This window comes from Canis aureus, chromosome 16 (genome assembly GCF_053574225.1).
Source record: "Canis aureus isolate CA01 chromosome 16, VMU_Caureus_v.1.0, whole genome shotgun sequence".
NCBI lineage: Eukaryota > Metazoa > Chordata > Mammalia > Carnivora > Canidae > Canis > Canis aureus.
The window spans coordinates 15,119,864-15,132,667 of NC_135626.1; the positions used below are offsets into that span (position 1 = coordinate 15,119,864).

Genomic DNA, 12,804 nt, shown 5'->3' on the forward strand with positions numbered 1-12,804 from the left:
GGGCCACTCTGCTCAGATACATGGAAAAAGGAAGAGTTGAGTTTTACATGGTCATTTTTGTTCCAGTAATGAAAGCCTTGAAATGATCACAAAAGGAAAATAGGAAAATATGCCTCCTAAAAAGAGCTGAGGCAAATTATTATAGCAACTGAATCCTAAAAGGAATTTTCAAGTAAAAATATGGCTCATGTGAAGTTGTTATGGCAACTGACATTTAAAAGTAACTGGATTTGGGCAAGTTTCTTCCTCCACCCTCTCTGCAAAGTCTTGCAGGAACTTCATGCTAAAATTATGCTTTAATTTTAATTAGTCAAATAGGTCATAAATATAGCTTATTCCCAAATCCTTACAATTTCGACCCTGCAAGCAGCTGATCTGCTAATGAGAAAATATTTCTACAAAAACCCACTTACCATTAAAACATCCTATCCAATATTTTTTCTAATACAATTTATCAATTTAAACACATTGCATAATGTGATATTCTGTAGCATTCCATTAAAATGATAAATAGTACTGTGTGTGTTGGGGAGGGGGGGAAAACCAAGAGATTAAACATATTGCAAGTGGTGTAGTAAACGTATTTAAATAACCTGGGCCATACCAAGAAAAGCATACTGCTCTCATCCTCAAACACAGTCTAAACTCAGCCGCAGATTTCTGACTATAAGGGTATTAATAGGACAGAAGAAGGGGGGCAACAAGAGATGACAGGCAACTTCAGAAGAAATAAAATTTCTATTAGGCTTTGTTATAAGATTACATCAAAGCAATTCATATGTTTTAATCTGGGGAGAGAAAAAGCAACTACTTGGGGTTTCTGCCTGGGGGCTGCCTCTGTGTGTTGAACCAGACAGTTTGCATAATGAACAATTTTCATTCAATCAGGATCTCAGCAGAGATAGCTCCCACTCAAAGGTCCTAGGCACTGGCTCATAGTTTCTATTCTCTCAGCTCCCCCTGCTGGAGAAACAACGTTGCACAGGGAGCAAAGGATGCAGGGCGGCGCTCCGGAGCCGCTGCCCTACATTCAGGTCCATGAAGTTAGGAGGGCGGACTTAAACCTCTCCTCGCAGGGCCCAAAGGGCCTCGAGGGAACCTCTGTACCGTGCGGAGGAGCCCCCTCTAACAATGCCTGTAGGAGGAGGGAGGCTCCAGGGCTGTGGCGTGAAAACCTGGCCCTTTGCTACTCTGTACTGATTTAGGCATTTTAGAAACTGCTCTTGACGTTCTGGGCCAAACATCGGGGACACCGAAGTTGCTGGAAGGCAATTTGCTCTGAATGGGCTGGTGGACATGGTCGCAGGCTTAAAATAGCACATGTGGTTCTTACAAATCTTTCAAGTCGGCCCGCTGTCCGGGTCTTCGTAAAATAAAATGAAGACGGGGGGAAAAACAACAACGACGACCACAACCCCAACAACCAAAACACAAAGCCTCAACCCAGATGGAATTGCCTTTTCATGCTCAATGGAAAACTTAAAAGCTGAACGAATCGTTTTTGAAAAACTGGCACAGACAACGTAGGCTCGGAGGGAGGAGAGTCCCGGGGGAGCGGGCGGAGCCGCGACCCCATGCTGCGGCCCAAACCCGGTTATGCGATCTGGGGGGCGGGGGGGGGGGGCTTGGGGGGCTTAGAGCGCAGCCCCCCCCTCCCCCCCCCCCCCCCCCCCCCCGCCCGCTCCGGCCCGGGCAGCCTGGGGTCGCGGGGAGGGGGAGGGGAGCCACGCGAATTCGCGTGACACTGTTTTCGAAAACCTGGGATGATCATTTAAATGTCTAAAATATGCACATGGTAATTCAAAACTAATTACCCTGAGCACATTTGAAACATTTATGCTGTCGTCTGTGGAGCCTGCGGACTGATTGTGCGCCACAGCTCACTCCGCTGTTTCTATAAACTGCTCCAGCGATTTTAACTTCCAGGCTAAATCCGGCAGCCCCAGGCCCTGCCTCCCGCCCCTGGTGGGTGGAGGGACCCCTGCCTGGACTTCCAGGAGGGGAGGCTGAGCCCCGTTCCCGGGAGAGCCCTTCGTCATGGTCTTGTAGTTCCGGCTGCCCAATCACTGCCCTCCTCGCTGTTCCTAATTGTCATTCCCATTATTGAATTTAGGTTAAAATGACCTCTGCCCCACCTAGGCCTTTTCTCCATTTCCCCTTCCTCCACCTCGGCCTGTGGCCTCCGCTTCCGAACTGGCACCAAAAAGTTGCCTTGACATTGGACCTGGCTACTTCTCCATCTGGGGGTGAACAGGAGGACGTCTCCAGGAAGGCGAGTGGGTTGGAAGGTGGCCACATGCACCAACTCTGCTGCGAGCAGGAGTGAAGTGGGCCAACGTGAACCAACAGCAGCCACTGCCAACCTGTCTAGTTGTAGCCGAGGGCATTCGCGTTCACAGGTCACGCGCACGTGCACACACACGCCGTACACCTGCGCACACGCCTCGGACACAGAGCAAGCCCTGCTTACACACTGGATTCATTAGACCTGGGCAGATCCTGAAGCAAATTCATCTACCCATTTTCCAGAATAAAATGAGCTCTCTTCCATTGACTGGGGGCATGAAAACCAGCATGCCGGCTAAGAGACTGCCGAGGGCGGGTGCTGTAGCCGAAATAACTTCGACTTCCCAAGTTTATCCAAGGAGACTGACCTTGGGCCGGGGAGCTGGAATTGGAAGAGGCACAATTCTAAAGTCAAGCAATGAGCGCTGGCTTATACATATGCTCCAGGAAACAGATGAGTGACGGCCAGCTCCCTGTTAGCACTTTGAAGATGCCAGTGGCAGATTTTAGACATTTAGGAATACGAATCTGGGTTAGATTCCCACAGCCGGCTGAAGGTTGATAGAGTGATATTACCGGGTTTAACTAGAGCCATTAAGAGACTTTTCATTATCCCCACACCACCGCCACCAAAGTTATCACATGAGCCACAATGCAAGAGAGAATTTTCATTCCATCAACAAGAGAGGGAGCCAGTCTATCTTTGTCCAGAGAAAATGAGCAGCCCAGCATGAAGCTTGTGAGGAATTGAGTGTACAACACTCCAATAACATCCCCTGCAGGATTTCCTCAGCTCTTTAGTTGGCTAAGCAGAGCAGGCTGCACTGGAGCAATCCTTCCCTGGACCTGGCTCGCCAGAACCCCAGCTCTAGAAGCAACGGGAAGGTCAATTAAAGACAAAGGACACTCGCTGAGACCTGCATTCCACAGGGCTTACGCCTTAAGCTCCAAGAAAATCAAGGTGCACTTTGATGTTCAGCAGTTTCGTTTATTATTTCTCTACAGAAGTCTACCACTCGAACCAAACTCATTTCATTAGCATCTCACCTGTGCCAGGTTCACCTTCCTCTCCTCCCGTGGCTCTGCAGACTGCCAGTCCTTTACCTGGAAGTGTACCTCTCTTCTCCCTGCCAGTCCGGTGTCCTCACCTTTACAATGACAGCTCGCCTCTACCAGACTCTCTTCTCCTCTCCACCACCGTAGACTCAAGTCTGCTCAGTGTTATTTTGCTTGTTTATAAAAAAGTGTGCCTCCATTTTATGGGCCTTCCCATCATGGATTAAAATTTAGAGAGAAAGGACCGTGTCTTCTATTTCCTTTGCATTTCTGGTGGCAACTCAATGGTAGGGTTTTCATGTTAGAGACACCCACGCTAGATATACCGACTGACCTAGGAGTTTTATAGCTGGAGTTGGAAGGCCCATAAGATGACCCAGCACACCCCCGCACGCCAAGCAAAAATTGCGCCCCTCATTCAGATGTTCTCAGCATCCTATCACTTGCCCCAAGCCAGATTTATTGCTCCCGCTGTAAAGTGTATCTTCTCTAAGCCTCACTTAAAAGCTACCACTTGGCAGAAGATCAAGTTACAAGTGCAGGATAGCAGGTGATGGGGAGGGGAGGAGGAGGTGGGGGAATAATTGAAGCTCTGAGAACTACCAGCTCAATATTTAGCCTAACTGGTAATTTGCTGTGACAATGATGCCTGAACAGAACACAACTACTATGCAAGAATGTTGCTCTCCAATTAAGAGGGCTCTGCTTTTCCTAGCCACCCGAGATTTAATCACACACAAAATGAGACTTGGTGGCTCCAGGAGCTAAAGATTCCATTAGAAGGCACGGGCGGCACCGGCTGAGCCGTGCGGGTGGGGAGGCCTGCTAACACCTTCGATTCTCCCTCAGGCCGAGGGCAGAGCAGCTCTGGCCTCTCCCCACCCAAGACCCATCTGACTGACAGGCATCTTCCCTGAAAGCCTGTGCGTGCCTCTACTGCAAATCACCGCACTGCAATCCAACCAGGAAGGCTTGGCGTGGGTTTGATCCTGAAAGAGTAACTTTAGTAAAGATTTTCATAAGAATGAAATGGACTATGTCCATGTCCGTGGACTATGGGTCTGCCTCTTAAAGATGGAGAGCAAGACAAAAACAGGGACAAAACCCCCACCCCCACCCTCCAACCACAGGCAGAAAGACAGGAATATTATTAAAATCATTGCTATAAAGAAAGATGTTGCCATCTTCTAAATTGACTGCTGGATTCATAGAATGTGGCTAAGCAAGACAAACAGTTTTCTGCTTAATTAGTGGCTCCTTTGTGGAAGGTTTGCTGCCTGGAGAGAACCCATTTCGGGGAGGAGAGCTCATTTACAGGGATGTACCTTCTAAAGCTATTCAAATTTTAAATAAACAGTGGAGAAGGAAATTGTGGCTTTGGTGGTGGGAGAAGGGGTGCTATGGAGACGGAACAGCTTCTACAAAAGACAGGCTTTGAATTGCAAGCCTAAGTGCTGGGGAGATCAGCTTTCCTAGGCAAACATATAAGCCTCTAAAATTTTAGGCCAACAGAAATGACCTCTGCACCATGGCTGACTGAAGATATAAATAAACTTCAACATGAACAGCAGTGTCAACTGTGAGAGGAGAGATGAGAGTCCAATTGGGGCTTCTTTTTAAAAAGTCCTGGTTGTTCTGACTTCGTTTCCGGGCAGGGCATTCATGAGCACAAAGCTACTGCTCCCTGCCGCGAGCTCCCCTGCTTGACCAGGCACTGGCCTCTGAGCAACCTAACCACCGAAAGGAAGCTGCACCACACGAGTTATATATAGGCTGAGTTATCTACATTTTACAAGCACCAAGCATGTTATCTGAGGCAGCCGTCATTTTTAATGACAGCACAAACTTCCAATTACCAACTGGGTGATACCCTAGGGAGCAGGTACAGTTTTAGAAGAATGGCTCACAACTATTAAAAGTTTACATGGGTGCTCAGTGGTTGAGCATCTGACTCCACTGGGGTCATGATCCTGCAGTCCTGGGATCGAGTCCCACATCAGGTTCCCTGCATGGAGGCTGTTTTCCCTCTGCCTCTGTCTCTGCCTCTCTCTTTCTCTCTCTGTGTGTCTCTCATGAATAAATAAAATCTTAAAAAAAAAAAGTTTACATGATTACTTCTGAATTGGATATAAGTATTTCTCACAGGGTGGGTGGGATGAAGTTTTTCCACGTAGTCTATAGTCAAGGCTGAAGAAAAGAAGATTGCTTTCTTGAAAATTATACATTTCCTTATACATTTCAGGGATTTATCAACAGCTAAGAGGTAGGGAGTGCAAGGGGACAAGCTTTAAGAGCATGGCAGGGATCCCTGGGTGGTGCAGTGGTTTAGTGCCTGCCTTTGGCCCAGGGCGTGATCCTGGAGACCCGGGATCGAATCCCACATCGGGCTCCCGGTGCATGGAGCCTGCTTCTCCCTCTGCCTATGTCTCTGCCTCTCTCTCTCTATCTCTGTGTGACTATCATAAATAAATAAAAATTAAAAAAAAAGTTTAATTTTATTTTTGTTAAGATATAATTGGCATGTAACATTGTCTTCATTTTAGAGTTACACATACTTTCTAATTGTTATCATAAACTCAGCTTTTTTTTTTTTTTTTTTTTTTTTTTTTTTATAAACTCAGCTTTTGATGGGCAGGAACACTTACCCTTTGTGGCACTGTGAAAAGGTCTGCCTTTTTTTCTTGCTGTGTTAGCTTTTCTGATGACTTTGTACCTTAGTCCAGTGATAACTCCTCTAACCTTGTGTGCCATCCAAGGCTGGCAGGTGATTTGAGCAGATCCTAGAATCCTCTGGAGCAAAAGCAGGTAGATGAATGTAGGAAGGAGAGGGAGAAAGGAAGTCTCCGAAGCCATAGGTGGCTCTACCCTACCTACCACATGGATGGGGATGGGACAGCAACTCTGAAGAGGTGGAGATCCTCCAGTTTTCTGCTAGTGTGGCAGAAATGGCCTCGAGAATACATTGGACTTGTTTCATAAATCAGTATGTGCCAGTGATTCTCCATCCAAAGCTATTAGTTAATGATTATTAAAGCTTTTAATTATATCTGTGATGGTGGCTTTGTTGTCAAGAAGAGTATGTGGGGCAGCCCCAGTGGCTCAGTGGTTTAGCGCCGCCTTTGGCCCAGGGTGTGATCCTGGAGACCTGGGATGGAGTCCCACGTCAGGCTCCCTGCATGGAGCCTGCTTCTCCCTCTGCCTGTGTCTCTGCCTTTGTGTGTGTGTGTGAAATAAAATCTTAAAAATGTATATAACACTTGTCTTCTTTGATTGCCCATTCTACCCTCCTTATACGTGATTTGAAATCAAGATACCTTGTCCCCAAGAACTGTGATCTATCTGGAGCAAGGCTTGGGGCAAAGTAGTAATATCACAAGTCAAATTAAAATTCAGTAAATGAATGGGCGCCTAGCTGGCTCAGTTGAGAGAGTGTGCTACTCTTGATCTCTCAGGGCTGTGTTCAAGCCCCACGTTGGATATAGCGATAACTTGAGATTTAAAAAAAAAAAAAAAAATCAGTAAACGAAGAGATTGCTGGAGACTGGAGTCTTAGGAAAGATTTCACAAAGAATTGAGTGATTTGACATTCGCAAATTGGAGTCTTCCTTTAGATCAGGGCCATCTAATCCACGTAGAATAGTGAGTGCACCATCAGGTAGTGGCCAACAATTCTGGGTCACTGCAGATGAAGCTGTGTAGATGCCATGAGAGGAAGATGGCACCAAAGGGGACGACATTCCTTCTAAGTAATATCTGACCGCTGTGATGGAAGGAGATTTACATTTTAAATTGCCAGATTCCGGACTCTTGCATGGGGCCTGCTCTAAGAGTTTGGGATTTGCCAGTAACTTGAGTACTTAAGACTTGGAACCAACTTCCTGGCCAGTGTTACAGCCTTTCAGTTTTACCATGCTCTTTTTTTTTTTTTTTTTTTTTTTATTTATGATAGGCACACAGTGAGAGAGAGAGAGAGGCAGAGACATAGGCAGAGGGAGAAGCAGGCTCCATGCACTGGGAGCCGGATGTGGGATTTGATCCCGGGTCTCCAGGATCGCGCCCTGGGCCAAAGGCAGGCGCCAAACCGCTGCGCCACCCAGGGATCCCAACAAAAATAAAATTAAAAAAAACCTGGAGTTAACCAGCAAGTGAATTAGCTCAATAAACCTATACATCCGTATCACCATATACCAATTAAAATTATGCACATCTATTTTTACTGAAATAGAAAAATGTCCATAAGAAAATTTTACAGAAGTGTGCATAGTATAATCCTTTTTAAAAAATTTTTAAATTTATTTATGATAGTCACAGAGAGAGAGAGAGAGAGAGGCAGAGACACAGGCAGAGGGAGAAGCAGGCTCCATGCACTGGGAGCCCGACGTGGGATTCGATCCCGGGTCTCCAGGATCGCGCCCTGGGTCAGAGGCAGGCGCCAAACCGCTGCGCCACCCAGGGATCCCGTATTTTTTTTTTAATTTTTATTTATTTATGATAGTCACAGAGAGAGAGAGAGAGAGAGAGAGGCAGAGACACAGGCAGAGGGAGAAGCAGGCTCCATGCACTGGGAGCCGGATGTGGGATTTGATCCCGGGTCTCCAGGATCGCGCCCTGGGCCAAAGGCAGGCGCTAAACCGCTGCGCCACCCAGGGATCCCCTATGATCCTATTTCAATTAAAACTACATTTATATGCATATATATGCACAGAAAAGTCAGCTCTACAAGTGGTTTGTGGAATTATGGATAATTTTTTATCTGTAGGTTATTTTTCCACAAAAACATGGATTACTTAAGTAATAATCAATGGTCCAAAGAGACCCTAGTTCTTTCCTTTTCAACAGACATTAACAATACTTACCAGCTTAATAACAAATATACTTAGTTGAGGTTTTTTCAACAAAAATAAAACATCTAAAGTCTATCCTTTTTGAGAAAAGCTGATTATTTCCAAGTGTTTATAAAAGCCAGAACACTACCAAGAGTGGATTATGAGACTAAGAGCTAACAAAACACATTTTATGGTGGTGGGGGTGGGGGTGGGGAGTGGGGTAGAAATTGAGATAAGGAAACAATCAATTTACTAGTGGAGTGGTGGCCTTCTAACAAGTGAAAAAGAGTCTCAACAACCTGTTTCGTTTTCTATAAATAACCTTAGAAGGCATATTGCCAAAGAAACACAAGTCAATATAAACCTTTATACACTGGGCTGCCAAACTTCACTTTTAGACAGTATATTAATTATGTAGTCAATAACCATGGGTTTCATTAGTGTATTAAATACCACGATCAATAGTATTTATACTTTTCCAAGACAGGCCACTCTGGGGGGCAAAAAAAGTGGGGGAGGGGGAAAATTTTGACCATGCAGTTTAGAAAGGAACAGCACACCAGAGATTAGCAAGGCTTCATGGAAAGCATAAAACACTGAAAATATGGACAGAAATCAGATTACCCTTTTTTTCCTTGCCTCTTTCACAATGAGATTGGAGGAACTCCAAGAACCATTTAAAATGAAGACAAAATGATTAGATTTTTTTCCTAATTGCTTAATGCTGATGTCATGGTATCTGCAAAATAAACATTGATCTTGAAGTGAAAGATGAGAAATAGAACAACACGAACAGCCTTTCGAGGTAAACCAGATCCAAGAGAATTCCAAGAACTGTGGGCCTGAATCTATTTTGGCCATCCTTAGGGATCTCATCTCTTAAAAGCCTAACAGTAGAGCCAATTTCTGAGGTTCCTCTACTGGTGATCTGATTTTTGGTAGAGAAATCTGCTAAATATCCTCCCTTTGGGGAGCAGCCCTCCCCCCAACACCCCTGTAGGTTTGCTGGTTTCATCACGTGGTCACTGAAAACTGGTGACCACCGGACCCGTACAGCTGTGTCGAGGTGTGTCAGGGCGACACTGTGACCTGTGTTCTTCACAGGGCTGAGACATTGTGAACGGAGGTGATGCAGAGAGTAGTGGGTGTGAGACTGGGTACTGGGCTGAAAGATTACCGCTTCTAACCCTCAATTCGTCAATCCAGAATTGTGCTGAGGACTGTAATTTCCTAGTCAGTGCTTGATAAGCAAGGTCAGACAAGAAAGAGCTTCCATAAAAATGGTTGAGGCCTTAGCCAAAGCAGCTAGTGCAGCCTGATGACCATCTTCAGAGCCTAGAATGTGTCCAAACCATCAGCAGGCCTGAGAAAGACCGGCTGTGTTGTGAGGAACAGGAGTCATCCTGCCTAAAGCTGGCTGCTTCCTCCCGGAAAGAGGACAGGTCATGACGAGAGGGACAGGACACCATAGTGCCTCGGCTCCACCAACGGCCACCATATGCCATACTTGCATGGATTAAAAACCAGGTCCTCCCACTGCAGGCTGACTGCAACATTGCCTGGATGCTTGGGGAGAGATGTGCAGCAAATGCCAAGTGGTGGGTCGCAGCAACCAGAAAGATAATTAATATGATTAGGAACACACAGGGCAAGCATGCTCTTGCTGACTTAAAAGCCTAGTAGCATAATTACTGTTTTCTTACTAGCTCACTGTCTGTACACATTTCAAAGCCTGGTTGGTGTTAGACTGCTGTGTAAACATCAATAAAATCCCAAAGTGCCAGATCATCAGCATTCTTGGTCACAATGGCTTTTTGTTTTTAGTGTTTTTGTTCTTTTAAAGATGCATTTGAGGGTTGCAAACATTAGGATGAATGATCTCTATGACTTGGACTAATCTTTGAGTCTGTAATGAGTTAACATCTCCCCCAAGTGAACATTTATTATGAAGGCTAATTAATTGCTTCCCAGTTACAAGAACCCTTTGCATTCAAAGAAAGTAGAAAGTAGGATTCACACACAGAGAACATTCTGTTTATTTAAACAAAGCAGAGGAAACAAAGGGCTCCTTCCTTCAAAATCCCTTCTATTTAACATAGCTTCAATCAAGAAATGAAACATATAAATGCAAGAAATATGTACAGGTAGAAAAAAATGTGCATTCACCAGCCAAAATGCAACATGAATTGAAACGAAAACTAAAACAATGCTTTGTAGTTGCCCGGATGTCCCTGTGGGACAGCAAGTCAATGCTTATCAGCCTTCCTCAGACGAGACAATTTTGATTAATATCAGACCCATATGACTTAGTCTATTAAACCCTGAAGGAGGGATATTCTTCAGATATAAAAGATAAGTTTTTTGATTAATAATTCTACCCTATTGCCATCCAAGTATTTACAACTATGTGGCACCTCTAGAAAGAGCGAAACTTTGAATTCTAGAAAGACACACTTACTGAAGTACAGGTTCTGCACGACCAATTTTGGGCTTTCCCTCCTGAGAAGGAACCCAGGTCTCAAGGGTGTCATCACTGGAGAAGCTAGTTACATAATTTATTTCACCGTCTGCAAAGTTAGGGTCAATTACTTGTGACATAATTTCTGATTGAAGATAATGAAATCTTAGTAAAACTGACAAAAGCCTGAAGACAGAGGGAGAGAATGGCACTACACTATCCACCAGCTGACCTGCCAGGTCTGACAGTTTACCCGACAGTCGCCTGAGCACATTTCTCTTTGCCTGTGTCAACAGGTACCAGTGGGCTCCAAGCTGCACTGATGGGAGGAAAGCGCTTTGTCCCCTGTGGAGAGGCCCTCTGCTCCACCGTGTAGCTAACGTGGAAATGTCCCACAGGAGTGGGAAAGAATCGGTTTCATTTCAGCTCTGTTTTTTCAAACTTCTGCCCCATCAGCTCTGGTCTTCTCACATTAGTGCGTTTCTCCTGATGTTCATGATCAGCCTTCTACCATATTCTCTGTAGTCCACGGGCTTCACGTCCATCACAGTGGCCTTAATTCGAGACTCATCCTTTGAGAAGAGAAAAGCAGTTTTTTTTTTTTTTTTTTTTTTGAGAAAAGCAGTTTGTGAATGGAGGAAAGCCTGTGGCATGGAGCAGTGGTGCTAACCCCCTTTGCTTTAGAGGTTTCAATGATCTCAGCGAGAGAAAACACAAAGACATGCTGGATTTAGTGTTTAGTAATTCCAATACAGAAAAAAATCATGAGTGAAAGCCAAGTTCAGAACTTCTGGAGCTGGGAGAGAGGACAGAAGCCTCTCTTCATTCAGCAGAGTCCCCTTTTTGTCCTTCCCTCATGCTCCCAGGTCTCAGAAACCTCAAATCCAAATGGGATGGGCCTTAGCAGGTTTATTTTCTTTGCAGAGGGGGGAAATAGGAGCCCAGAGAAGATAAGTGACTTGCCTAAAAGCCACACAGCTAATTCTGAAAACAAAAGCACCTGTGGTAGAGGAGGAAGACTTGGTCTGGGTGCCATCCCAGCTCTGTGGGAGACCACCTCTGCACCTCACCTTCCCTGTCCACATCATGAGAGGACTGCATGACCTTTCGAGCTGTCCCCTGCTCCCACCTCAACATGACACTCTAGCACAGACACTTGACTTGACACTACCTCATTCAAGGTCTACAGAAACAAACAAACCTGGCAGGAACTAAGGTTAAAGTGTAATGATAAAACAGAATGAGGAGACCCTAAAACAAGCAGAGAGGTTTTCAGAACTCTCCCTCTTTGCTCATTCATCAGGACTGAACAGTGCCTTTATTTTAGAGGCAGGATGAGGTGATGCCCAGAAAAAGTGCATAGTCTAATTCAGGGGTTCACGCACTGTCATGTATATGTGCTCAGTAATTACGACAAAGTGCCATTTCTAAGAATGGAAAAGAGCAAATCTCTGAAGCTGGGGGCTGGAATCTTAGTTCTGCCATTTGCTGGCATATGCAAAGTACTTATTCTCTACATGCCTCCATGTTTTCAGTGATAAAATGGGGCTAACAGTCATTCCTCCATATGGGTTACTGCCAGGATCAAGTGAGATAGTAGATGTAAAGGGCATAGAATAGTAACTGGCAGACAGTAAGTGCTCAATAAATGCAGTTACTGTAGGACTATACAATTATATGATGCTATAGGCAACTTGAATAAGTTTTAAGGTTATTTTAACTTTGTTCGGTCTTTGTTTTGTATATGAACCCTAGGGCCTAAACCTCACAGGAGTCCACCAAACATCTGACCATTCTTTGTCACTACACCAACAAAACCCCCAGGTTGTAACCGAAGAACCATGCAGCATTTCCCTCTAGATGCTTGACACTAAACAAAATACTTGACCTCTCTAGGTTCGTTTCCTCAGTGCTGGGAAGATTCAATGAGTAATAAATGCAGGGCGGTAAGCACACTGTAAGCAATTAAGTGACAGCTAACACTGTACTGTTGCTGTGAGTGACAAATAGTAGCTTCCCACTGCTAACCCTTCTGCAACCCAGCAGACCCCACTTACGTTGTAGGTCTCTAGTTTCACCCTGATCCTGAATGTGAAAGATCGGAAGTTGGCATTCTGGAAAACTTCCTCAAATGCTTGCTCGTTCTGCAAAAACAAATGTAGAACTTTAGGCATGGAA

At 45.1% G+C, this 12,804-nt stretch overlaps 1 protein-coding gene across 1 annotated transcript in view; it reads right to left on the reverse strand.

The window, feature by feature from the left end:
* Nucleotides 1-10,180: 10,180 nt before the first annotated feature.
* Nucleotides 10,181-12,804, reverse strand: part of RPA1 (replication protein A1) — a 78,045-nt gene continuing 75,421 nt past the window's right edge. The window contains exons 16-17 of the mRNA XM_077851767.1: nt 12,684-12,770; nt 10,181-11,198 (exon numbers count right to left, since the gene is read on the reverse strand). Of these exons, the coding sequence (XP_077707893.1) occupies nt 11,094-11,198; nt 12,684-12,770 (192 nt within the window). The 3' untranslated portion in view covers nt 10,181-11,093. The remainder of the gene's footprint in view (nt 11,199-12,683; nt 12,771-12,804) is intronic.